Below are 27,399 nucleotides of genomic sequence, written 5' to 3' on the forward strand. Positions count from 1 at the left end.
AAGGCCAAAAGCCCATTACCTGCTGATTTACGCTTTTTGTGAAAGCACTAAGGATAAAGTAAATGCTACTGTAAATGACATTAACATTATATCCAGCAGCAGTCTTCTTCAAAAGGAGTACTAGTGTTGCATTTGAATTGGGAGACTTGATAGTCCAAGCAAATTAAATGCACTGACAGCCTCCATTTCTCAGGTTTCATTTTCAGACCTTTGAAAATACTCTTTTTAACTTTATGTAGTATTCGCCTTGAGGACAGTTACTAAGGAGGTTATTCATTATATTCTAATCATATGCAGACTTGAGTTTAACAGAAAAGTCGTCCAAGGAATAGGTGCCAGCAGATTAAACTAATACTTTGTAATTTGACACCTCATCCTACAGAGTAAGTCGATGTGCTCTTTCTTTCTTTTCATTTTTTAAATTACTAAAAGTTGCTAAAGCTAGAGCACTTAAAATTAATGCTGAGAAAATAATTTATTGTGGATAATTTATTTTGTGAATAAACCCTCTTTTTCTCTTCACAAATGCTCCATACAAAGCATATGGCTTATAGGAATTTCACAGGAAATTGTTATTCTTTCTTTTTTTCTAAAACAGTCAAAGGAAAAAGTGGGGGTTTTTTCACTCCAACTGCAAATGTTTCCTCAGCCTGATGAAGGGTATTTGTACCCAAAAGCTTGCAAAGAATAATTTTTCCAATGATTTGAGCTGGTCTAATAAAAGATTTACCTAAAAAACCTTGTCTGTCTTTTTTTTTCCACTCGGTATTTAGCCTCAGACCCAAAAGAAAAGGGCTGGTACAAGAACGTGCAAGAAGAACATTCCAAATAGAAAAGGGACAGCAAAAATTCTGGCCCACTGTTTTCAACCTGAAAAACTAAAAGTCTTTTTTTTTTTAAATTTTTTTTAGTGTAAGTGGCATCTGCAGGAAGGATCTGGAGTAGGTGAGAGTCACAGCAGTGATAGGGAATGCAGGTGGGATCTACAGGAGCGACTGGGGGGGGGCAGGTGGGATCTGCAATGGGTTTCTGGGGCCCAAGAGGATCAGACAGGATCGGGGGGGCGCATTTTAGGGGGGGACTAGGGTCTATGTTTAGCCTCTCAACCCACACTGTGGCAAACCTACTCCCCTGTCCCTCCCCACACTGATACTTACTTTCTTGGCTCCTAGCATCAGCAAATGCTGATAAAACTGGCACCCTGGGGGAATTGGGGGGGCAAAATCTGAGGCAGCAGTTGAAGGGACTGGAGGGGGCTGGCTGGTAAGCTGCAGGGGGATGAGGGGCTCGGGGGCTAAAAATAGCCTGGTGCTGGGCGACAGGTACAAGAAGCGCAGCCCTGAGACTTGGGCCAGCAACTGGGTTTTCCCAGCCCTGGGGCTGTGCAGGTAACTATACTGAAGTTCAATGTACCAGTCTAACCTAAATTTATTAAGTTTGAGTGTATGTCAATCAAGGTCTATCTTAGAACAGTTTCTGCCATTTTTAGACTGGTTTAAAATCAAGTGGCCATTTTTAACCCAATCTAACCTCCTTCTAACTCCTCCCCCCTAGGTCTGCACTTAAAATGAAAGTGTCTTCTCAACTATTTTTATATCAACACAAGCTCCACTTTCTACACAGAGCTATGCTCAGGGTTTGGGAATTCTTTTCCATTAGAAATAAACATGCATACACAGTCACACATTTTGATAAATGTATTCATGTGCAGTAACATAATTGAAGGGAGTTGACTGGACCAGCAGCTCTCAGTGCCACCTTCAGGTAGGGGGAGAGGGTGCACAAGAAAAGCTGTGGTTGCAGCTGGCAGGTAGCTATGCCACCACTGGCATGGACGGCTGCCACTGTGCTATGAACTGATAACACACAGGGTGCAGAGCTGCCCAATTATGCCTCATATGTGTGTATTTTTAACATCTGTAATATTCTGTATGATGATGAAGCAACAATTCTGAAATCTTACTATTACTATATATGTAAGTATATTCACAGGATTCACTCTTGTACCATGTATACTAGCCCATTAATCCTGAATGAGTACAACACAATTCATGTCTTTTGTTACTGTTGAGAGGAGATGTTACTCCTAATCTCCTGTGAGGTTTGTTAATTTTGAAATAGTCTTTCTCTTGGAACATTTTGCTGTTAATTACAAGATAAAACTAATAAACTCCTGGAAAATTAGTGAAACACTCCAAGGCCAAGGTTGTCCAAATGAAGGCTAAACCTCACATGAATCAGAAGTCTGACAATGCCTGCCCAGCTGTTGAAGCCAAATGCCAAAGGATTACATCTGACCCACAACGTAAGAAACATGACAAATAAAAGAAATATTCAGATCTTTCATCCTGGAATATAGAAGAGCAATCAAGGAAAATACTTTCTATTCTGCATCCTCTCTGCTGAAAGAGGCACCTGAAAGTGGTAAAGCTCATTGATTTCATAGAATCACAGAAAATGAGGGTTGGAACAGACCTCAGGAAGTCATCTAGTCCACCCCCCTGTTCAAAGCAGGACCATCCCCAGCTAGATCATCCCAGCCAAGGCTTTGTTTAGCTTCTCAACCCAACCTGTGGCAAACCTACCACCTCTCTGGTTAAAAACCTCCAAGGATGGAGATTCCACCGCCTCTCTGGGTAACCTGTTCCAGTGCTTTACTATCCTCCTGGTGAGAAAGTTTTTCCTAATATCTAACCTAAACCTCCCTTGCTGTAACTTGAGACAATTGCTCCTTGTTCTGTCATCTGCCAACACTGAGAACAGTCTAGCTGCAAACTCTTTAGAACTACTCTTCAGGTAGTTGAAGGTTGCTATCAAATCCCGCTTCAGGCTTCTCCTATGCAGACTAAATAAGTTCAATTCCCTCAGTCTCTCCTCATAAGTCATGTGTCCCAGTCCCTTAACTATTTTCATTGCCCTCCACTGGACTTTCTCCAATTTGTCTACATTTCATACTAAAAAAGCCAGTTGTGCTGAGTGGGAGTTTGCAGCACACATATGATCTTATTTTTTGTGCAACTATGACACGGTGTAAATTAGTACAGCTACCAACAGGACACAAAGTTGCCAATTTAATAACTACCAAAGATTTTCCTGCCAGGGACTGTCAACATTTTAAAAAAGAACAGGCATAAGAGCACCTCCTGCCCCCCAGGGCCTCCATGCTTTGCAATGTGGCATTTGGTGACAGGTAATTCAGCAGGATGAGAGTGCCTACTGGAGTAAAAATGAAGAAGCCAAACAAATCAGCCTTCCAACCATGTCAAAGCCAATTATCACTGAGAAGTATGTTACTGAAGCTGCAGCAAAGCTTTAAAATCAGAAAGTCCCGTGGTGGGAGCAGGTTCACGATTGAAGTGCATGCCTCATACACTGGTACAACACCAAGAAGTTTGGAAGGAAAATAAACTACTGAAATCTACAATGGAAGCAATCGCGTTTACTAAATCATTTATCATGGTGTAATCAATGCAAAGGATTTTGTGCCTATAATATGCCTACCTATTTCAAGAAAATTGTTGCTGTCATCTTAGCCAATAAGGTCAGTCATCATTTGCCCACCGTCATTGCCTGGACACTGAAAAAACATACTTGCTGAGCTTAAGAAGATATAATGGCAGCCCATATTTGTTTAATCTATTTTGAATGGATATTCTAAAAGGGTGAAATTCTATAACCCCTTATATACCTAGCTGGCAATTTTCCAGCCATGTGAGTGGCATTTGTGGCATATGCACGAACTTTGTGATTCTATTACCAATGCAGAGTGGACATGGAAGCTTCTACATGGCTATTACATACTCATGGCTATTACATACATGGCTATTATATATTCAGCAGGCTATGCCCTGGCTGGAAAAGTAGGTAGTTACATATAGGATCATAAGAAAATAGGGTTGGAAGTGACCTCACAAAGTCATCTAGTCCAGTCCCCTACACAAAGCTGAATTATCCCTGACTAAACTACATTAACTACGTGTCTGTCCAACCTGCTTTTGAAAACTTCCAAGGATGGAGATACTACAATTCAGCTAGGTATCCTGTTCCAAAGCTTAACCACCCTCATAGTCAGAAAGGTCCTCAATCTCCAACCTAAAATTCCCCTGCTGAAACTTAAGGCCATAGTTCCTAGAACTGTCCCCTATGGTCATGGAGAAAAGCTCCTCTCCATCCTCTGTAATTGCCTTTCAGGTATTTTAATACTGTTATCAAATACCCCCTCAGTTGTCTCTTCTCCTGACTAAATAACACTAACTCTTTTCAGCCTTTCCTCATAAGCCTTGCCTCCCATGCCCCTAATCTTTTTTGATCCTCTGCACTGGAGTTTTTCCAAACTGCCCATGTTCTTGAAGTGTGGGGCCCAAAACTGGACAGTACTCCAGGTGAAGCCTCACCAGTATTGAATAAAACAAAAGAAACACTTTTTTGGATTTGCAAGTGACACTTCTGTTAATACAACTCAGTATGCTGTTGATATATTTTTTTTGTGACAAGGTACATGTACCTGAGTATAAGTCCTTGAAAAAATGAGGAGAAAGGGTTCTCTTTGCCTTAATCTAAATAGCTGAGTGATGACAGCACTTTTTCAGGAAGCTAGAAACCAAGATTCTAGGCATATCCTCCCCGCCCCCAATAACTCAAGGGTGGTAGGAACCTGTATCTCTCTAACTTTTTAGCACAGTACCCTAACCATCACACTCCAGGTTAAGCATTAGATAATTCTTTTGAAGATGAGCCACTGCACCTTGTATTTATGCTTATGTACCTATACTGCACAGGCAGTGGAATTGCAAACTGTGTGCAAATGCCAAAAATACCACTTACATGTCAGGAAATCTGACATTTAGGTGCACTTAACATAATTGAGCCAAACTCTACAGCACCAGTGCAAGGCAACTCCAGAGTATGATAAAAACTGTGAACTCCACCATGAGCTTGGGATTGGAAAACTGTATTATACTAGATGATCAACACAGACATGTACTTAGGCAAACCAATCTGATCCTCCTGAATGAAACCAAAATCAAATAACTTGACTTAGATCAGATGCACGAATATTTGAGATGGAACTAATTTGTGAAGGTCAACCATACTGAGATACAATGAATGGTGACCAAGACATCTTTAATATATTTGACTTAATTAATTCCAGAAACAACACTGTGGCTGAATAATACTTGTGCTGTCTTATATTGTCAAAATACTTAAGTGGCCCAACATTAATCTTGAAGCCCTGGCAAGGAAGGTGAGGCTACTCTTTGCAAGTCTTCACACATGCAGGCCTAGCAGCCCCACTGAGAACTGTTGTAAGACGAGTGGAAGAGTCTTGGTGAATACTGAGCAGCTGTCCAGCGTTCAAGTACACTGACCAGTTACTAGGGCTCATTAGGATATCAGGCCCATAATATTTGGAAGAGAAGTACTTGAAGTGGAATCAAAACAGTCTGCTTAGGGACAGGTGGAGGACTGGCAGCAATAAGGCACATTTACTCCTGTATTCTCCACAGATCAAGTCAATCATACAAACCTGGGAATGTAAGCCTAGAAAGAACCTCCCAGACCATCAAGACCAGTCCCTGATATTCATCCAAAGTAATATTCAACCATTTATCCAAAGGTTCCTAAACAATACTTCATTCCAAACCCTCACACACCACAACTACAAGGAACAGAACCTTAACCAGCAAGAACAGGTCAAAAACAGGGGTGATGAGAATTGCCAATGCCATGCATTACAGTGGCAGAGAAGAAATAGCTTAATACCTGCTCAGAAGATCCTAGGGAGGCGACTGTATCCAAACTGCATAGAAAAGCAAAAAAACCTACAATCCTTGCCAATCTCCCTGTGGGTAGGTGAGGGGTATTTCTTTCTGAACCCAAATTTGGCAAGTGGCATGACCCTGAGAAGAAGAGCAAGATCTCCTAGCCAGGATCCTCTGAGGACTTTTTGCACCAACAGAAGCACCAGTGCATCCCAATCAAATCCTCAGTTTTCACTGTGTCCAGTGCTCCAAAGGAAGGTGGGAAAAAGTCTAGAAGCCAATAAAACATTCATGAGTGGAAAATAATTGCTTCCATATCCTTGCAGGCATCTAGCAAAAGTCCTGAAGCTGCCAGGCACCAATCATCCTGAAAAAGAGTTACCTCTATGCCCAAACATGAGGCTTGCAATCATCATCACTTGACTGTTTAGCTGAGACTTGGAAACTTCTTTGGTGAAAAAGTGGGTTTTGTGTCTATCATCACGTCTTAAACTATTACAATAAACAAATGATGTAAATTTTTTGGGAAAGAATGTGTGCTGAATGCATACTGAAAGAATACCACCTTGGCCAAGGTGATGTAGCAGATACTGGTTGATGACAATGTCAGTGCACTATTGGAGAAAAGCTAAGGGCCTTTTTACATAGTAATTTTAGGCAGCACCTGAAGCTCTTAATCCTTGGATTGTATGCACATTAACTAAATAATATCTTTTTTATGTATAGCTTTCTGGCATATGTTAGATAAGAACCCAGATTACTTAAACTGTTAATAAACTGTGAATGATTTAATTAATTACTTGCATGCAGCCAAAATTAAACATAGTAGCACAGAGAAGTGTTGTATATGCACGCAAAGATATGTCTATGCCAATATAGCAGCACATACCTCATGAGGGATGTAGTTGGGAGGTAACTTCTCGAGCATTTCATCAGCAAGATGTTGTACTACTCCTTCTCTGGTTTCCCCTCCTCCAGTGCCACTGTCTTTAGGCTGAATGCTAACTATTGTGCTTAATGTCTCATTAGCCGTGTTAGTTTGATACGTTATGTCGGCGTTAGGGTGAAGTCCAAATACCTTGAAATAAAAAAAGAAGCAATTAGAAAAATATAGAATAATGATGTAGAAAAAAAGGTGTTCTTGTCAAGACCGTAATTTTTTAAATATACATCAGGAAAAATCTATATAAAAATAAACAGAAAAGAGCGGTGTAATTTTCAAGTGGTAGAAATCAATTTAGCTCCAATCAAGATCAAAGTATAGCCATGTAGCAAGTTGAAGATCTGACCCATTATAACAAGAACTTTAATATACAAAATCCAAAAATATGCAAAATCACCCAAATTAACATTTATTAAAGAAAAATGTTTTAATTGATCTATTAATTTTAACACATACTAATCGGTGACTACAGTATTGATGATTTATTGATTTTAATTTTATTAATGATCTTATCAATTTGTTAATGATTCATTTTATCTTAAAGATCTGCTCATCTATTGCTTTAAAAGAATTAATCTTAGCAATTATGATGTTTCTTTTATGGGTACATTTTATCCATTTTCCATCTCTTCCCCACTGTTTTTCCTAATTAATTTTCTTTTTTCTTAATTTTTAAATTATATTAAATGTATCTTCTCTATTATTTTTATTTGCTATTCTAGGGGTACTTGAGTTGGATTAGGTTTCTAATATACATGCAACTAAAAACAAAATGAACACTATCCACAAAAGCACCTGAATTTCTGGACAGCAGGGTATTTGGAATGTGTTATATTTGAGCTAATTCTGGTTTTAAATCTTCTTTCCTTCCTGTGGAGATTTAAATTAGTGAAGTTATTCCAGGTATGAATTTGGTCCTGTGTACTTATTTGTGTACATACATTAAGGAATATAGCACAAACAGAAAAAAAGAGTCATAATATCTTAGGATAGTTCAGGGTTCCTGAATCCACCTCTGTGCTAATTCATGAGCCCAACCTGACATTTCTTATATGCCCAAATTTCAGTGGAAAATTCTAATTACATGGAGAATGCAAGATCCTGCCCTCTAGCATTTTCAATCTACTCTGAAATTTCAAAAAACAGCTGCATAGGCCCAACAGTTTCAAAATAATTTTCAACTGGGTTGCTGAATTAAGATGTAATACAACAATTGGTAGTATTCAAGTTTTCTTTCCAAACCAAAAACAGAAAGGGGAGAAAACAATAAATCTACTTTGGTCGCTCTGTCATTCTTGGATCAAAGAGGACTTAAAAGGTGAAGCTTAAAAGGTCAGACGGCTTCTATGAACAATTCAGAGGGAGTTTGGAGTGACAGAAAGAAGTTGTCACTTGCCTCCTGACCTGTGAGAATGCAAGCTTGGCTTTAGGAGAAAGGTCTTTTCATACTTGTGGCCTGATCCTACTTGTCTTAAGTAAAAAAACAAAATTACACACACACACACACACACACACACACACACACAACTAAGGTGGGGCAACCAGGACAGCAATAGTGCGGGGAATGAGAGGGGAAAAATGATAGCCCCTCCTGCTTCTGGCCACATGGATTGCTGGTACAGGCATCCAGGAGCCACTGCTGCCCCACATGTTACTGCTGCCCTGGGCTCCAAGCTGTCCGGTTATGCTTCTGTGTATAAACCACACATATGTATTTGTAGACACCAAAACACTGACAAAACAAAAGACCCAAATTCTGAAAAAAGGCTCCAGAACACATAGATGAAGAAACTAAGGAGCTGACCTTGAGATTTATGTCAAGCAGAAGTAGGTGTAAAGTAAAGAAACAGAAACTGGTGTAAGGCAGAAGTGGAAGTCCAGCTCCTGTGTTTATATCTTCACTGGGTCTGATCAGAATAGAACAGTGGAGAGGGCACCTAAACCACTTGGGAACTGGACTTGCACTCCACTCTGCAACTGCTCTCTTCATTGGGCTTGCAAGCAGGTTAATAGACCTGTGGCCTGCAGGCTGGCTTTGCTTCCTTGCAAACTCCTTAGCTAGTCTTCTAGACACAACCACAGTCCTTATACCAAGCAAGCAAATGAATAAACAAAACTTTTAGGCCTTCTCCAGGCAGTAGAAGCCCTTTAGCTCTGTCCAGGTCCTAACCATAAACGAATCCTTCCCCCAGCTCACCCCTCTCTGCGCATATGTTTTAACTGATCATGAGACACTCCCTCATTAGCTAAATGCCCACAGCTAGGCTTCTACAGCAGGACTGTCTGCTCCCTCTTAAAGGACCAAACTGCCCTGTTATAGGCCCCAAACCTTCATTAACAAGCTAATAACAAGAAATTGGAATCCTGCACAGGAATCCTGAGGATAAGCTAGATCCTTACTCAAAAAAATTAATGAAACTAGAGTGATTTATATGGAGTTGGAATCTGGACTAGTATCTTCAGGGAGATGCATAATTCAGAGCTTTTCTGTGGTTGCATCTGTCTGATCAAAAACTCAGATAATAGAATCTATACATGCTGATATTTTTTGCAGAATACTTATGTTTAATGCTGTATGCTTGGCTACTTTTACTGGGATTAGATGGCATACCTTCAGTTCTGGATTACAGCACTATGAAGGTAGATGGCATACCTTGGAGGTCTTTAAGACCTGGCAAGATAAAGCCTTGGCTGGGAAGTTATAGTTGGGGATGGTCCTGCTTTGAGCAGGGGGTTGAACTAAATGACCTTCTCAGGTCCCTCCCAACCCTAAATTTGTAGGATTCTTAGATTCCTCCCTTGCAGCTTATAGTACTCAGAGGCCATACAGGTACCAGCAGCTTTTTACACAAGCTCAAAGCATTTGCATTATGGGACTGTAGCAGTGCAACTACCCTACTTCAGAAAAATCTCAGTATACACAAACTGGTGATGGTTTTTCATGTATCAATTTGTATGGAGGGAGGCACAAAGGCAGCAGGAATAAAGAGTCTGGAGACGGCATCAGGAAGTCAGTCTGTATGAACATGAGTGGAGTATTCCAGAAGCACCTCTGTAAATGGTTCTCTTAATAAAGAGACAAATGTATTTTATAAACCTGGAGTTCCTTCATGTTCTTACTCAGCACACAGTTCATTAAACAGGGCTAGTTAGCAAACTGTTTGGTAGGTATAGTTTAATTCCAAGGAAGGTTATCTATAATAAGCAGTGATACAGAAATCAAGATCAGCCGGCTTTATTTAAACTCAGACCACCTGCCTTGGCCCACTTCTGCCATGTTCTGTATATGGAAGGCTACAATGTATGTTTAGTCAAGTGATTCAGTTGGCATAAATTTTCTTTAATATGTAAAAGTTAAATAATTTTACCTCTGGTGTATCAACCATTGGCAGCTGCTCTATATACTGGAGATAGTCTTCAACAGTCTTGCCTTTTGGGACTATGTAACCTTTGTAGAAACAAAATTTGTCGCTAAACAAATGCTCTCCAAACCACACTCTTGCAAATGTGTTCAGCAACATTTTGTCCAGGTCATCTGTGACACGGCCACCATACTGCACTTCTCCAAGCATATAGCGCACACAAGACCAGTTAACTCCTCGCTTAATGTCCATATCATCCAAATGATTTTGAATAAATTGCACACTGGCTGCAAAGTCTGCTTGATTAAATTCATATGGGATGTTCCAGCCTAATGGACCAAACTTTCGTCTTTCCTAAAGGAATGTAAGGATGCAAAAAGGTTGAAGTTTAGTAACAATCGTGCAGAAACTGTAAAGTATGGAAGAATTTACAAAATGTTGATGGAGCTGTCCCTGAGCACCTTGTAGTATAGGCACACCACCTGCCAGATCCCTCAAACATGATTGGAGTATCATGCCTTCTGCACCTTCACTTTGGTCCAGAACTGATGCCAATCATGGTCATGGCTATAAGATGCCATCTCTGCTGCAATTTACTCATACGGACTAGCTCTGATACTTCCTCCTAAGGACTGCTGGGTGCTTCTCCAGGACCATAAGGCAAGCAGGTCTGTCTGCCCCTTGGTTGTGCAGCACTTTTCAGATACAGACATTTTTGGGGTTCATGTGGTGTTATGTGATGGGTAAGTGGGTGCTTGATAGCATGCCAAACTCGAGAAGCCATGTTCTCTGGGTGGTGGTCCAGAAAATGGCAGGCTTTATGCCTAGCTTTAAAAGCGCAGGGTCACATGTAGGGCACAGCCTATGAGTTCTAGGCAGTGGACTTAGGAATTAAGTCACAGAAGAGGAGCTACCTTGGGGCTGTGGAGGGCAGAGAAGCAGAGTATCCTGGGATGCTGGGAGACCACTCAACTTCCCTATTATGATCTGAAGGGTACAAATTAATTATGAAGCACTGCCCTGTAAAGTGTTTCGAAGTTGTTCTCCTTTTCATCCAGGAATAATTTTGAAGTGGAAGAGATCTATTTCTAGCTCTTCACTGATGTGAGTTATTTGTCTACTCATTTTTGGAGCCCTTTAAAAGGCACTTGGAGTGCTACACATATTTTATCTGTCCACCTCCTGAGTAAAAGGCAAAATCTGACAAACTTAGTGAACAATAACAAAATTGGGGCTATTACTATGACATTTTCCAGTAGATGATGGGGATTCTATTCACCTTCCATTATAATCTGCAAGGGGAGCCTCAGTTTTCCTCTTTCATTCCCTCCCGTGAGTTTTAACACAGGACCAGCTTATTCAGGCATACTGTCCTTCCATTACAAAAAACGGCATTTCTCATAGGTCTCTACAGCTCTCCAACGCATGCTATAAATTGTTTCAGACTGCTCTTAAAATTTAAATTATGCCATAATTTAACTAGCGCAGTGGTAGACTACCCAACCACAAGCTGAAAAGCTTTGCCAAGAAGGTAGAGCAAGCCACCTGGAGCCATACGTGAAAAGAACCTTTTAAAGAGAGGGAACAAACAGATTATTCACATTATTCCTGAGGTACCCCTTGTTGGAGATTAACTTTTTGTCATAAATTTTGGCTTAAATTTTACCTGTAATAGTTTGTTCATCTCAAATTTATGTTTAATACAGTTTTGAATTCTTAATGATATTCTCATTTATAAAACATGTGTCGTAGTAGAAAAGTAAGGCACTTAATAACCTGAACAGTTGTATGAAGAAATGCCACAGCATATAGCAATGGTTTCCACTGTGGCATATTGCTCACGTCCAGCTGTTCCTGAGTAACAGCAGAGTACGTCCGCTTTAAACCAGCTTTTACACCTTTAAGAAAACAGATTGCTGTACATGAGTAAACAACTTAGAGGATTTGTAACTTGGACTTAAAAAATGTGCTTAGATCCACTGTAACAAACAGCATGCTATAGAAGTGGCTATCCCAATATACCGTGTGATTTTTTTCTGTTCTGAATAACCAGTTTGAATCACTGACCTATTCATTTATTCTGAAGCAGTACCAGCCAAAATGCTTTTTTGACATTTTACTTAGAAATGGGCTTATACAAAACAAAAAGTAAACAAACAAAAAAGAATTTAAAAGGTCAGTGCTGAAAATTGAAATAGATCCACAGCAGTTTGTTAAAGCAGCCTCTACATTTAAAATGACTGTCCTTACCTTCCATAAACTTGGAAGTTCTGAAATCAGGATCTAAATCCAAATATTAAGAGGCAGCCCAGGTTTAACAATACTTAAAAGTTACCACTATAAAATATGAATTTGGTCACCTCTATTTACTATACAGTACAACATTTTCTTTGTTCTTGGCAAAGGGCCTGCCTCTTTTATTGATCTATAAAGTCTTATTTAAACCTTGTCATCAGCCTCCTGGATCCTGATTTTCTGTAACACATTAAAATATTTTTATGATATCAAAGGAAAGTATCCTGTGTTTTATTTAAAAGATCTGAAGAATGACATTGTCGAGTGAGACTTTTTCCAAAGGACATCTTGGGGTAGGAACAAAATATAGTCATCTAAGCCAGAGGTACTCAACCTCCAGCCTGAGGGCCAGATTTGGCTCATGAAGCCATGACATCCAGCCGGCAGGGCTCTGCACAGGTCCAGATATCTAGTGACAAGAGAGCAGCGGCAGCATTAATTGCTGCTCCCTTGCTACCAATTTTTGGGACTCATGGGAATCCTGCAGATCAGGAAACACGGCCCTGTGCATTAGGTCACACCAGCAGGGATGATCACTCTAGTGTGCGGCGGGATCTGGGTAGGTGGGGCCAGACTGACATACTGAATCATACCTGCAACCCCATGCATGATCTGGTCCGCAGACCAATCCCTATGCCACTCATCTGATCTATGGAGTTGGAGGACCTTCCCACCTTCTGTTTTGTTACTTGTTTCTCAAGCAGGCTGGAATAGGATCCTGATATACCATGAAAAACCTCCCTTAAAATGATATTTAAAAATACTATTCAGATGTCCCAATTTGGCAGAGAACCTGTTGTTCGTCATTTTTAAAAGATATTTTGAGACTCCAGCACAATCAAGAGGGAAATTATCAAGCATTGTCTTAAGACTATTGTGTTCTGCTAGCAATTTGGGACAAGATATGAATAATAGGAAACTGCTTAAATTCAAGTTAAAATTATTATCCATGAAACACAGCTATTATTAAAATCAAATTGTAAATTGGCTACCACCTGGCAGCTACAGTCAAACACTGTTGACTATGATGCTGTCGTCTAAATGCAGATGAATACTACAATAGGCACAAAAAGATGCTAAACATTAAAAAATATAAAGAACCTAAAACAGAAGCTTGATAACTGACTGTAAGAGTGAAAATATTTGGCATTAAGTCATAAAGTGAAGCAAACTGTCTTTAAGATAAATCAAAAACAAATGAGGTTGAGATATCTTACTAACTTGCGAGGAAGCTAAATTGACTGAAAGATCAAATCTGGTCTTGGATACATATTTTCAGCTCCTATTAACTTCATTAATTGAAACCAGATATAACACCCACATACAAATGAAGGACAAGTACTGAACTCTCGTGCTGTAAAAAAGGGTGTAGAGGGTAGTGCTGCAAATTGGCTTTCAAATATGTACCAGGTTGAGGACTGCTTTTTGCCACTTACAATATACTAGCTCCAGGGTCATGGTCAGCTCCTGTCTCAGCATTAGACACAACAGCCAATAGTAGGCAGGGGGCTACTGGCTTCTTTAAAGAAAGAATAAGGAACAAGGCTCTGATCATTTCCCTCAACACAAAGCTCTTCCCACCATAATTTACCCTGCTGAGATGCAGCACTGTTTTTTTTGCTTCCAGTGTCGTGATGAATACAATTTTAAATGTTCCATGTAAGTGGGGCTTTTACTCTTCCTTTGGGTGTTTGCAGACTTAACTGTGATCTATATACCTTCCTGATATTCAACCTAATTTTTCCCTTAATTTCCCTCCATTACTTCTAAGTGGGCATGTCTATGTGTGTGCTTACTGCGCAGTAGACTAATTACTGCACAGTAAAGTTTCACCATCTATACATGCACTGCAATTAGGATGCAGTAAACTAATTTACTCCGGCATAGGTCAGACACAGGTACTATCCAATGACGGAGTAAATTACTACACTTAAACATCCGTGTAGATGGTGATGTCAGGATTATAGTTTACTCCGGTTCAAACTGCACCGGAATTTATTCAGTCACATTAACTGCACAGGTAAATATGCCCACTATAATCCAAGTATGGCCCCAAATAATTCCTTACGCTTCAGAGTATATGGCACATATTTGCCACACCCTGTAAATTTCTATCCTGTAGTCATATCCCCTCCCTCCCTCCCATTTGCAAAAACACACAAACCAGTTTGTGTTCTGCTGGGCCACTGAGGGGGAACTGCAGAAGGTGGAAGAGGACAGTTCATCCTAAATGTGCAACCCCATGAAAGGCATGAAGGGGGAGGGGGTTTTAGTCTAGGTTATATAGTGTTTTTGTTGATGAGAAGAATTTTATCCTTGGTCCCTGGAAGGGTAGCATACTTTTGAACTTTCACCTTTTAAAGAAAAATATTTTAATAATAAAGGTTTTTAAAAGTCTTCCTTCCTTTCTTCCTCCCTTCCTTCAGTCCTTCCTTCCTTCCATCCCTCTTCCCTCCCTAAAGCAATGCCTTATTTTTTATTGAATTCCTGTAAGAAAGTATCAGCAGTCTTCTATAGACTGTGTCCTGTCATATTAGTCAGGGCTGAGCCCCTTGGGGAAAGCTGACTGATACCAGCTAACATGACTCATTCTGACTTTTGTGTATGACTTTTTAAGGGCTTCCATTAAGGAGGCATGAGTGGCTCCTTGGAAACAATTAAGTGGCATGTATAGATGGAAAACACTAGTGATAGCCAAGCTGAAGGAGAAAATTTAGCCTGAGGCTTGCTGTTAACATTAACAACAACAACAACAATTCATATAATGGAGATCTGTTGTTGTCTAGGGGTTCATAGTCTTTCCTGAGTTGCAATTAACTAGATCCTTAGAGGTCAAGGTGTTGTCATAATACAGAAATTTCCTACAAAACATCAGCTTTCTGGATACCATAGATGCTGGAGGAAAATTCTAGAGTATTAAGGTGTCGTTTCAAGATGAATAACACAATAATGTGGGATGAGTTGTTTCTATTCACATTGTCTTCACATGAAGATTACCCCACTTTTTCCCCACCCAAAGGTATGGTGGCCCTGTGACATCTCTTGTCGCTTGCTTTATGATCTGTCAGCTCTCAGACAGCAATTATATGGGAGCCACATTACCAGGACTGAGTCCTAACCTCATCAATCTCTACAGACCCTAAGCAGGATCTGCAGAATAGTGAGTAGAGCACGGGGCTATTGTAACTTGTCTGTGCAATTTCTATGGGGCCAGAGAGCGGGGCCAATACCTGTCTTGCTTAACCTTTTCTTCCTTACTGTTTCCTCTAGCTAAGTACATTCATCTCTTAGCAGACCTTGAGCCATTTAGAAGGCTGACACAGGATCAGTGGAGGAAAGCAGTGTTGTAGGATTTCAGCCCCTTGACTTGCTTAGTGAAGAAGGAAAACTATGTGAAGAGGACTCCTCCTTGTATACATCTATGTGGAAACAACTTTGTCCAACATGTAGTTTCAGTTAGATCAGGCTGGAGACCTCACCTACTGATATCTTCTCATAAAGTTTTCCCTAAGCAGACAGAATTTTGTTCCATTATCAAACAAGCAAACAAAACTATCCTGGATTAAAATAAATAATGAATACTTCATGCATAGTGAAGTTGGTTTATGTGATGCTGCATTTAGCTAGTTGAGAAATAGGGAGAATAAAGAACAATTAAACCATGAATAATCAGTCACCAGTAGAGTCAGCAATTGTCAGAATAATTTTTTTTTTACCTTGAGGAGGTTCATTAGTGAATTTAATTGATGACTGCAGAAGATTAATAGGAAACTTTGGGTGGACCTCTGTAGTAATCCAGGTCCTGAAGCCCTCATTCACAGATTCTGTAGTGATTGTGTCTAACAGTTCATCAAGAAAATCTAAACCCAGGTGGCAGTTCTGTAGAAGAAGCCATCCTCCATCTTGCATACATTGATTCAATAAGCGTCTTGCATGAACCTCCTGGCCCTGACCCATCGAAATGGCACGACAGGGAGTACTCTGTAAAAAAAAAAAAAAAAATGTTTTGTGATCTATTTTTAATCATTGTTTCTGTTTATTTTTTTATATCACCATGTGTACAGAAAAAGAAACAGAATGTAAGAGAACGACTTGGGCCACTGCATTAATTTGACTCTATTAAAGACTGAGTTCATATCTGGTGCCAGTCTGTAGTAAAATAGAAATACCCAAATAATCACCTCCTGTCCCACAAGTCAAGATGAAACTACATCAACTAACTATGGCTGCATGGGGTCCACCAAGTTGCTTCCTCTTTGCCATGTCTTTTCCTGATGAGCCTCTCTGTGCATACCAAGATGGGAAGAGAGGCCATAATTTTATACTAGATGCCACTGACCTTTTCCAGCATAGCAGCGTGCATTATCAGAGGCAGGGCACATAGTGGATCATTCTGATCTCACCTCTAAGTAGTAGAACATCTTGAGAGAGTGGAGAGATATGCAGCTGCTGCATAATAATTTATCGATACAATATAGTGGCCTGTTTTTTGGTGATGTTTATTATATGAATATTTTCATTTAGTCTAATAGGGCATTACTTGGGAAAACAAGCTGGAAAGAATGAATGATTCAGGATAATTCACTGCTCAAAAAGCACTTGTTTGTTAAGGAATACTGTATCTATCCTAATCCAAGATGTCTTTGAATTTAAGATCCCCCCCAATAATTAGATTAAGGAAAATTTATAAATTTGTTATAATTTTCCACGTATGGAATCTAGTTATTGGAGGGTTGTCTTAAATTCATTCTCCACAATGCTGCAGCCGGGAAAGTGGCAGCAGGGGGTAATGTGGTGAGGAGGCAAGAAGCTGGGGGAAGGCCCTGCCACCTACCCCCTGCTCGCCTTCACAGCTTCTGCCCTCCCTGCAGCCTCTGCTCCCTGCCTGCTCTCCACAGCCTCTGCTCCACACACACACACACACCACTCTTCAAGGAATCACTAACACCTGCAGCCTCTGCCCCTTCCTGTAGCCTCTACCTCCCCACCTGCTACCCACAGCCTCTGTCCCCAGAGGTGAGGGCAGAGGTTGCAGGGAGCAGGCAGAGTTGGGGGAAGATGGCTACTGTGGTTCTGATTCTGGTCTCAACCTGGGCTTGGGGCCAGAGTCAGAGCCACAGAAGCTCCTCTCCCCCTGCCTTGTACTTGGATCCAAGACGAGGGACTTGTTTCCCCATGTTGAATGAGGGAAAAATCGCTGTCTTTGATTTGAGTAAATATAGTAACTGCTAAAATAGTTGTATGTGAGCAGTCTTGACAACAGTGCAGGTTTGTCCGGATGGGCTCCAGTATCTAGAAGTTGAAAGATGAGCACTCTCTCAAGGAATTACTGGAACCAGCAACAGTGATAAAAATTCTAGTTGACCCTCTACTGCGAGAGCACAAGATTTCCCTGTTCAAGAAGTAGTGGTGGTGCCTAATTAGCATGCACAGACACAGGCATCAAGCCTCTGGGAGTTTTCAGGAGGCCAATGCTACACACACAATTTGCCCCTTGCTGTGACAATACCAGTTTATAGACTGCTTCTCTCATATAATCATCTCTCACATACGAGCATTAAACATTAAATGAAATGTTTTGAAAAGACAAGGAAAAGAATCCTTTTAAGATTATGTAAAGATTGACCTCATTTTTCTTCTTCTAAAAAATTTATGTCAAAACTGTTTATCTCCAGGATTTTTATCTTGCTTCATAGTGTTTTGCATGAGTCATGCCAATTCATTTGTACGATTTTTATGCTAGAATATGAAGACGAAAATGTTATACCTTTTTTAGCCAATCCAGTGTCAGTTAAATTCTACTGAAGATTTTGTACATGGCTCCCTGAAAGAAAAATCTCTGTTTCCATAGGAAAAGAAGATATTTCTTCCTTCTTGGATAAAAAATTTGGACAGAATTAATACGATTTCAACTCAGAGGGCTCAGTTTTGAGAGAGTTTGACACCCAACTTCTTAATAGGCATAGTGGTGGAAAAGCTACTTAGTTTTAAGATAGAGCATACCTGATTTATGAAAGGAATTATGAAAGGGATTGTAAATGTGAAAAAAATATTGTGCTTACATTAGTTCAGCTTGGGTTTAAGCATTAGGATGAAGTTGACAAACGAATAAAATTGTGAACTTGTTTTCCCAAGTTTTTAAGACCATTAAGATTTCCTTGGCAAGTACCCTAAGCAGTAGGCTACTTGGCTAAAAAGTACGAGGGCCTGTATTCTTCTGCTCTGGCCGGTATACACTACACAGGGTGATTTCTTTCTTTCCACAAGGGAAACAGAATCCCAAACTGTGCATAAGTGGCAAAAACTGCAGTTACACAGCAACATGTTCACCTATTAAACATGGAAAGTGAAATAGGGTGTAATCCTAAAGATCTAATTCAAGAAAGCAAAGTAAAGTCTAATTTCTCAAACTGGACTCTAAGCATGTAAACATTTAAAAATATTTAAATATCACCACTTAAAAACTGACTGCCTCCTGAAATATACCCACAGCCTATAATGGTATGAGAGAAAACTCTGCTGCTTTAACAATGGTGACAGAAGATTTAAAAATGTAGCAGCATTTGCCAATAGATGTTTTTATGTCCTGGAAAGATGGTTTGCAGTAGCACTCTCCTGCATATCACAGAACTCTGCTCTGAGAGTCTAGACCAGATCCTGCCCACCCACTTCTGTCTCCATGCTTCAAACCCAGGAATGTGCTAGCGAACTCACCCTGGAGATATGTCCCTCTGGTCACTATTGACACCCTGGTCTCCAGCAATGAAGCCAATGGCCATTGGGACATGAATCATGCGTGCCCCTAGCAGCTGGGGGGGCACAGTGGTGTTGGCAGTGGTAGGAGCGCTATGGCATTAAGTGGGGAGCTCCTGCAGATGCCGCGGGCACTGTTGGCAGCGGGGGTGCAGTGGGGGTTATCAAATAACCGTAGTTGTTTCAGCCTTTCCTCATAAATCTTACTTCCAAAGCCTAATCATTTTTGTTCCTCTGTGCTATATTCCATGTGAAGCCTCATCAGGGCTGAAGACAGCAGAAAAATAACTTTCTTTGATTTGCCAGTGACACTCCTGTTAATACAACCTAGTAGGCTGTTAGATTTTTTTGCAAGAAGAGCACACTGTTGGCTCGTATTCAGTTTATGGTCTACTGTAATCCCCAGCTTGTTCTCTACAGTACTACAGCCTAGCCAATCATTCCCCAGTCTGTATTTGTGCACGCAATTATTCTATCCCAAGTGCAGGAATTTGCATTTACATTGTTGAATCGCACCTGATAGACTGCAGATCATTTTCCAGTCTACTCAGGTCATTCTGGATCCTAGCCCTACTCTCCGGAGTGTCTGCAATGCCACCTAGGTTGGTATAATCTACAAATTTACTAAGCTTGCACTCAATTCCATCATCCAAATCATTAATGTAGGTGATGAACAATACCAGACCCAGCACAGACCCCTGGATGCATGACTGCATGTATTTCAGAGAGCTCATATTTAAGTCTTGTATTAATGCTATAGCTCATAAGCCATGCAAAAATAATTACTTTTAAATTTCTTCCATAAAGCAAAATTATTTATTTTAAATAAAAATAATAGATAACAGACAAATGCAGACACTATGATATGTTTTGTATTCATAATTGAATAGGGGAAATAACCAACATGTTTTAATACTCCTAGAGTGTTTAAGAACAAATATTTTATTTGAACTTAAATCTCCAAGTTAACTTATAAGAGCTGGTTCAGTGTTAGTCCCTCCAAACACCATTTCAGGGTTCAACTGGTGAAATCACCAGCCAAGGTGCCCATGAAATGCCTAACTTTGCTGCTCAGAAAACCTGTAATCATTCTGCTATTCCCTTCTTCCTGATCTCTTGCTTCTCATTTCCACTTGTGTGGTGTCCCAGAATAGTCACTGGCTGCTTTATATCTGTGATTGATAGCAACAATTAAGTGCTAGGGCAGGCTACAAACATAACCAGTTAATTTATTTAATTGAATTCAAATAGGGAAACATAAAAGGATCTCTACCTTAGCCTACAAATATTCTTGCCATCAATTAAAAATCTTTTTTACACAACCAAAGTGTTCTCCCTATATAAAACACCACAAGACACCAGAACAAAACATTACCAAACTCTTTCCCAAAATAGGCTGCTAGGTACTTCAGCTCACCACAAATGCCTGCTAAGAAGTTGTACTTAAAAGATTGAAAAGGTACACAAATGTAAATAAATTTGAAGTATAAGTGGAACAAGTAGCAGTTCCCTTCCTTCCATCCCAGGAATCTTCAGATGGAATGGCTCTATCTGACTTTAATCTCCTGGCACAGGTATGTGAGTCAGCAAACCCAAAAATGATGCACCAAAGATAAAAGAATGATGGGGGAAAGTTTCCCATTTACCTTTTTCCCTATCTGTGTCCCTCCTACTCATCCACCTTCCAGGCCATTAACCTGTGGGCCTGTGTCCCAGCTACTAACACCCTGAAGAAGACACACTAATGGAACAGGGGTATTTGTTTTTCTCACTAATGATAATGAGTGTTGGCTTCTCCCATCCTAGCCTGCCACCTTGGCCAAGTATGCTGGAATTCTGTCAATACTAGGCTACTTCTGAATCATGGGATAGGTAGAAAGTTTTCCCATGCTCTGTCCTGCCATCAGTGAAAATGAGTGAAAAGGAGGGGGTAGATTTTTTCCATACTGTTTCACTGCTGCTGCTGGCTAGATTTTAACCCTCATGTCAGCAAAAGTGTGAACAGGCCAGTGGGCAGGATGGCACAATATAGTCATTGGCAAGATGGGAGTCCATGGAATCACACATACACACACACACACACCAGGAAAGCCAATGATAATAGCTTTTTATTTTTTAAGAGGTTTCAAGTAGGGAAGGGAGGGGAGGGAAGGACCTCTCTTGGCTAATGTCTGCAAAGCACCATTAGGCCCCAAAAAAGGAACTTGGGGAGTTCAGGGATGAGTGCCTTCTCTTCATCCCTGGGACATAAGAAGCAAACATTCCCCACTAAAAGGTTTTGGTTTTATTTTGTTTCTAATCTTTAAGATACACACATCTTCAAGTCATTCCTTCGGCTGCACTGCTTCTAATAAATCTGCAACTCATTCCTTGCCTTGGGGCTGTTTTCACGATCATTTTCATTCTTCTTTTAAAAAAAGTAAAACCAAGTATATGGCTCCACTGACTATCCACACTGCCTGCTTTCCTCCATCTAACTTCAGTGTGTTGGTCTCCCAGGATGGAAACAGACATTTTCTGTAGAGTATGATCAGCTGGGCCATAATAAGTTGTGGCACAGCTGATTGTCCTCCACATATGACTACAGATATCGCTGGTTGCCATACCTCAGGGGCTTGCAGGTATGCCCCTCTATGTTGGAGCATGGGGGAATCCTCTGCTGGTGTTTTTTCCCCAGCATGCCTGCAAGCACAAAGACAGGAACTCCCACAGAGGTTCCCCACTCCCTGCTTGCAGATATATCTGCAGATGAATCCCTCTGAAGGGGATTCCACAAATGCTCAAATTTGTGGCTGTGACAAAGTACTAATAAACTGGACCACTTTATTGCAGCCCATATTTGGTTATGGTGAGAGCGCACAGGCAAGCTGAGGCTGCCTGTGCTCTCCAGCTGCCCAGGGCAAGAGCTCTATGGGCTTTAGAAGTCTGCTCTTGCACACTCTGAGAATTCCTGGGCAGGATCAGGCTCTTTGGGCTTTGGGAGTGCCTGCCTCACTTTCTCTGTTTACCCAAATCCATCCCAGGGATCTCCAGGGATGGACACATCTGGGTAATGAGGGAAAGTTGGAGTTGTGCCCCTTGCAGCAGTGATATGCATGTTGAGGTAATCCCTCCGCAAGGGATTTACCTGGCAGGTATGTGCCTGCAAACATGGAGGGGGGGACAGCCTCATAGCAAATCCCGTCTCCACATCTGCAGCCTGTGCATGGGACTGTTGCCAAATTTGAGTGTTTTTGGTGTGATGGAAGGTAGGGATGTCTGTTTACTTTCACTTTGGGCTACTATAAAAAATGTTATGGTGGCACAAAGGTGATGTCTGTTTCCACTCTTAGGTTGCCTGTAGATAGGTGGGGATGCTGCTCCAACGTGCTGTAAATACAGTGTGTTGAAGTAGACTCAATTAATCCCTAGAATCGAGTCTGCTGGAGTGCACTAATAGGCTTTACTAAAAGTACCCCTGGCCATCATTTTGAAGAGTGGGATGCTGAAAACTTGGGACACTGTGGGCACTTGAATTAGAGTGGCTTGTGGAACCACTCTAATTAAAGCACTCCCTCTCCCCCAGCCCTGGAGCATGTGTAAAGATGCCACTAGAATGCAAATTATTTGGGACAGGCTTTATGGCCAGAATATTCAAATTTGGGGTCCTAAAGTTGAACGCCTAGGTCTGTATCATATTCAGACAGCTATATAACCACAGCTTGATTTACAAAAATGCTGAGCACCTAACAAAGGGTATCTGTGGGTGCTCGGCACCTTTGAAAATCAAACTCCTCTTATTTAGGTTGTGTAAAATGATGCAGATATATTTGAAAAATTTAACTTGATTCATATCTAAATCCTAGTTGGGAGGCAGATTTATGAGGTTCCATTATTCACATGAATAAATTTCTTCTTGAGCAAATTCAGATGAATATCAACATTTTAGACACAAATACAAGAGACTATGCAAGTCCTTCAAATGATACTGTGCAATAGCAACATTTTACATGTTTATGAAATGAATGTATTGAACATTATGGTCTCCAGTTTCATTTCACTTGTTACCCTTCATTGCGGTCATTGCCACAAATGAATTAGTAACTGGTGTGTGTGTGTCCATACATGTATGATTCTATTTCAGGTAGAAGAGATTAGATTCCCAAAGCAGTTACCATGTCATGGCTTTGACTAATCTTCTGGGGAATATTACTAGAAGTCTTTACACCTACTGAATTAGTTGTTGTATTTTTAACTGTAAATATCATCATTGATTGTTAATTCAAGTAATAAGTATGAGAAAGCATACCCTACCAGTTCTACTTTTTGTTACAGATAGGTACTTCTGCTTGACAGACCATAGTGATCTGCTGCACGGTTTAATTTGAGCAAACTGGGAAAACAGGAAACTAACATTTCCATCTCTTCACAGAATGAATTTTGTCTCCTGGCTGGAAATTGATTTCTAGAGGTCAATGGTATGATACAAAACGTGCTTCGATGAATGTATGAGAAAAGTGAATAAAATGTTGGGATAACATTGCAAATCAAACTTCAAAATATTCATTAATAATTATCATTATTCACCCAGCTCTACTAAATACAATATAGGATACCTTTGATTTTGCAAGACGTTCTATATTGTCAGTGGGATCAGACCCCATGGATAGAAAACAAGTCAAAGGTGTTCGACAATCACTTTCAGTCCACATAACTTCCATGTCCAGGATAAATCCTTCTGCATACTTTATGCCCAGGGACTCTGCAATGTAGTGCCGAGCCTGCAACATTTATTTTCAAACATGAATAAAGCATCTTACTTGCATACACTATACCTATATCAACACAAAGAGCACAACCCCATGTTAAGTAAAATGGAATTCATTGATGGTTGCCTTGGGCTAGATAGAAGAATGTAATTTTTCACTTTAATTTTCAAAGTAACAGAAGTTATAATCCTTCACTTATTATAGCTTCTACTGGAAAGGTTTTAACCAAAGTCTTCCTTTCTTGGGAAAGTGTTGCCACTGTCCATGACCCTTGGGCTATTCCACTTCTCCTCCAAATAATGGAACCCATTTATTTTCTATCTATAAAACTCTGGAGTCTGGCCCTGCTTCTGATGTCCTCATTTCACATGAACACATCCAAAAGCAACTAGAAACTAAATTCTCTTTGACACATGAAGCATAAGCCTTCCGACAGCCTTTTCAGCTATCTTAGTTATACATACATTTTCTAAAGAGTGCATTATAAAAGGATCCAGAAGAAATTATTTTGAGGTAGGATAGACTGAAAGAGAATGCAGTTCCAGAAACCAGAAAGGACACCATCAGGTAATAAATTTTCTACTATAGAGCATGACATCCCCCAGTTCCAGACATATGTACAATAGTGAACAATAGGGAAAAGTAGCTGGGAAGGAGAGATAAGTAGTTTAATGGCACAAGATCACCCCCTTTCTCCAATAATTAGTGTAATTAAACTATGAAGGGCCCAACATTCAGAACACATTTGTTGAAAGTTGTTTCTGCACTGCTGGCCTCCTGCACTGTCTTATAAAAGTGTTGATTGATGACAAAGGGCAGCTTTTCAGTCTCCTTGTGAGGGGCCTAATGTTTTTTTCTCCTCAGGATGCATGTTAGACAGATTCTGATCCCTTTTAGAATTGATTAATTCACAGCTGCGTAGAACTCAATGATATAGTTAAGCGGCCTGACTATGTAAAAGTTGGAATCTTTCAGGCCCAGAAGCACAGTGACAGAAAATGAATGAAGCCTTTTTTTCTGAACTGCACAGTCCAACTAATGTACGCTGTAAATGCTCTCCTCATTTCTAGCATATGCTAAGATCTTCTTTTATCAGGATGGATGATCTCCTGTGATATATGAAACAAATGGTATACCTTTGAAATGGATGATTCTGGAGTTTGTAAAATGACATTGTCCTCATGGAAGACATAGTCAGACTTGTCCTTTCAGAGTGAAAATTTTGGAACCTTTTCTTGCTAACCTTTCAATCTGAGCTCCTTGTCCTCTACTATGGCATTGGACAGGATATAGAAGGAAATATTCCCAAAGGAGCCCAGATCTTCATAATGGAAGGAAGGAAATTTCAAAATATTGGATTCTTAAATACAATTACTGACTTGAGGATGTAAGAGGGAACTCTGGAGATTTGGGTGATTTTCTTGGCAGACTAAGCCAGGGAATTTTGGATTTGTTGTCAAAGATTCCTTGATCAAAGGGAACAGAATTGCCTCTTGGGGCCTAAATGCAGAAAAGATCTGAGGCTCCCTTGTAGAATTTTCTCTTGAAGACTCTTGCCTGGATATAGGCCCCAATGGGCCTTTCAGACTGAATTCCTTCCACAGGTAGAGTGTGAATCTATGGGTTTGAAACAATTTGGGTAGATATAGCTTCCCTTCTCAAGGTCCCCACTACTCTACTCTGTCATATATGCCATCCTGAGCAATGGGGAGAAAGTGAAAGAGGAATTTAGCAATATTGTTTAAAGGAACAGCCCTTAAAAATGTTGTCCCCTAAATTAAACACAACGGTTATACACAAAGTTAAATTTAAAAGCTGTGGTGTTTACAAATACAGTAGAAGATCTAAGATGCTGTACATAAGCTTGGCTGAAAAATGGAAGAGATCCTTATGGACAAGTCTGATCAAAGAATCATAGAGTAAAGAGAGATCTCAAGACTGGTCTAGTTCAATCCATTGCATAGATACAGGATGTGATACTTCTATACTTACACCTAGACAGATGCTTTTCCAGTCTTTCTTGAAAAGCTCCAATGAAAGATATTCCACAATATCCCTGGGCAGCTTGTTCCACTGTCCTACTGCTCTGACAGCTAGGAAGTTTGTCCTCAGATTTAATTTAAACCTCATTTGTTGTACTTAAACCCATTGCCTCATGTTCCTTTCTTTGTGGGAAAGCCTTTCAAATATTAGAAAACTGCTGTCATGTCTCCCATGAATATCCTTTTTTCCAAACAAAAATATCTGGTTCTCTTAACCTTTCCTGGTATAGTTTGCAGCCTAATCCCTTAACTATTTTTATATTGTTCATCTTAGGATCCTGTCTGGGTTTTCTACATCTTTCTTAAGTTGCAGAGTCCAGAACTGTACACAGTACTATTAGCTAATATCTACATTACACTGTGGAACTTTTGAAAGGATCTCAAGGCACCCCAAGGTGCCATGTCACCCAGGTTGAGAATCAGTGATCTAGAGGGTTGCAGAAGTTTTACAAGCTTCAGAACCATACTGCACAGTTGTGCTGCTCTAGAAAACTGATATCTCTACCTAATATAAAAGGTGATATAACATTTCTGACATAGTTTACTTAATAGCTGTGTTTTTCTTTTTATTATAACTAGCCATGTAAAATAGACCCTTAGAATATTTTCAAACATTCAGAACTGTTTTTCTTGAGTCACATATTTTGTTGTTTAATACATTTTGGATTAGCTGAGGCCTTATGGTTAAAATTCTCCCATTACACTTCTCTTCTTTACCTGAGCAATGGTATGATCAGGACACCAACTGCGGATAAGGAGCAGTTTACGAAATGTGTCCAATAAACTGTCATAACCATCTGGAATAGGAGTCTCTTCAGGAGCTTTTTCATCAAACCAAGCTTTCCAAGCCTTCTCATTTCTTGCAACTTGCCCCAGAAGCTGGTTAAAGGGGTTCAGATTAGATAATTGTACAAGGTTGAGCCATGTCATGTCAAGGATCCATTTTTTTGGTTTTGGTTCCACAGAATTCAGATCCAAACTTGCACCTCCTGCAACATGAAAAACATCATCAAAGAAGGAAATAATTATTTAAAGCTAAGTCATAGGTGAGCATAAGTATTGATTTCTTCCCTTTTGGTGCTATCAATTTTATGGGGTTTTCAAATACTAATATAGGTTTTGGCATTGAGTAACTATTTAGTGAATTGAATTAGTCTGAATAAGAATCACATTTTTCACAGACCCCTGGCAGATATTAAAATAATTTTGTGATGGGATCTGATCCCCCATTCCAACAATTGTTCCTCCTGCCATGCTTTGCAAGACGCATCATAGCTAGGACCAAGAGACCAAACCCAATTATGCCATTATTTTAATGGGAACTTTGCAACCTTGCAATTCAGGTTAGCAAGGTTTCCATCCAGGAGAGCTCATGAGCTGAAGCTGGGGAGTTTAACCCTCCCCAGCACTGGCAACCCAGACCTGCTGGTTGGCTGCCTAGCCATGCAGCTCTGAGTAAACTGCAGGGCAAGGCATATTGCAGTCTTTGGTCAC

At 40.2% G+C, this 27,399-nt stretch overlaps 1 protein-coding gene across 1 annotated transcript in view; it reads right to left on the reverse strand.

Annotated features, from left to right (window-relative positions):
- Window positions 1-27,399, reverse strand: part of LOC102562817 (dynein axonemal heavy chain 5) — a 257,486-nt gene that overhangs the window by 32,479 nt on the left and 197,608 nt on the right. The window contains exons 65-70 of the mRNA XM_059723533.1: window positions 26,623-26,894; window positions 23,711-23,875; window positions 16,079-16,343; window positions 11,844-11,965; window positions 10,074-10,421; window positions 6,652-6,840 (exon numbers count right to left, since the gene is read on the reverse strand). Coding sequence (XP_059579516.1) covers window positions 6,652-6,840; window positions 10,074-10,421; window positions 11,844-11,965; window positions 16,079-16,343; window positions 23,711-23,875; window positions 26,623-26,894 — 1,361 coding nt within the window. The remainder of the gene's footprint in view (window positions 1-6,651; window positions 6,841-10,073; window positions 10,422-11,843; window positions 11,966-16,078; window positions 16,344-23,710; window positions 23,876-26,622; window positions 26,895-27,399) is intronic.

Source organism: Alligator mississippiensis, chromosome 3 (genome assembly GCF_030867095.1).
Source record: "Alligator mississippiensis isolate rAllMis1 chromosome 3, rAllMis1, whole genome shotgun sequence".
In the NCBI taxonomy this organism is placed as follows: domain Eukaryota; kingdom Metazoa; phylum Chordata; order Crocodylia; family Alligatoridae; genus Alligator; species Alligator mississippiensis.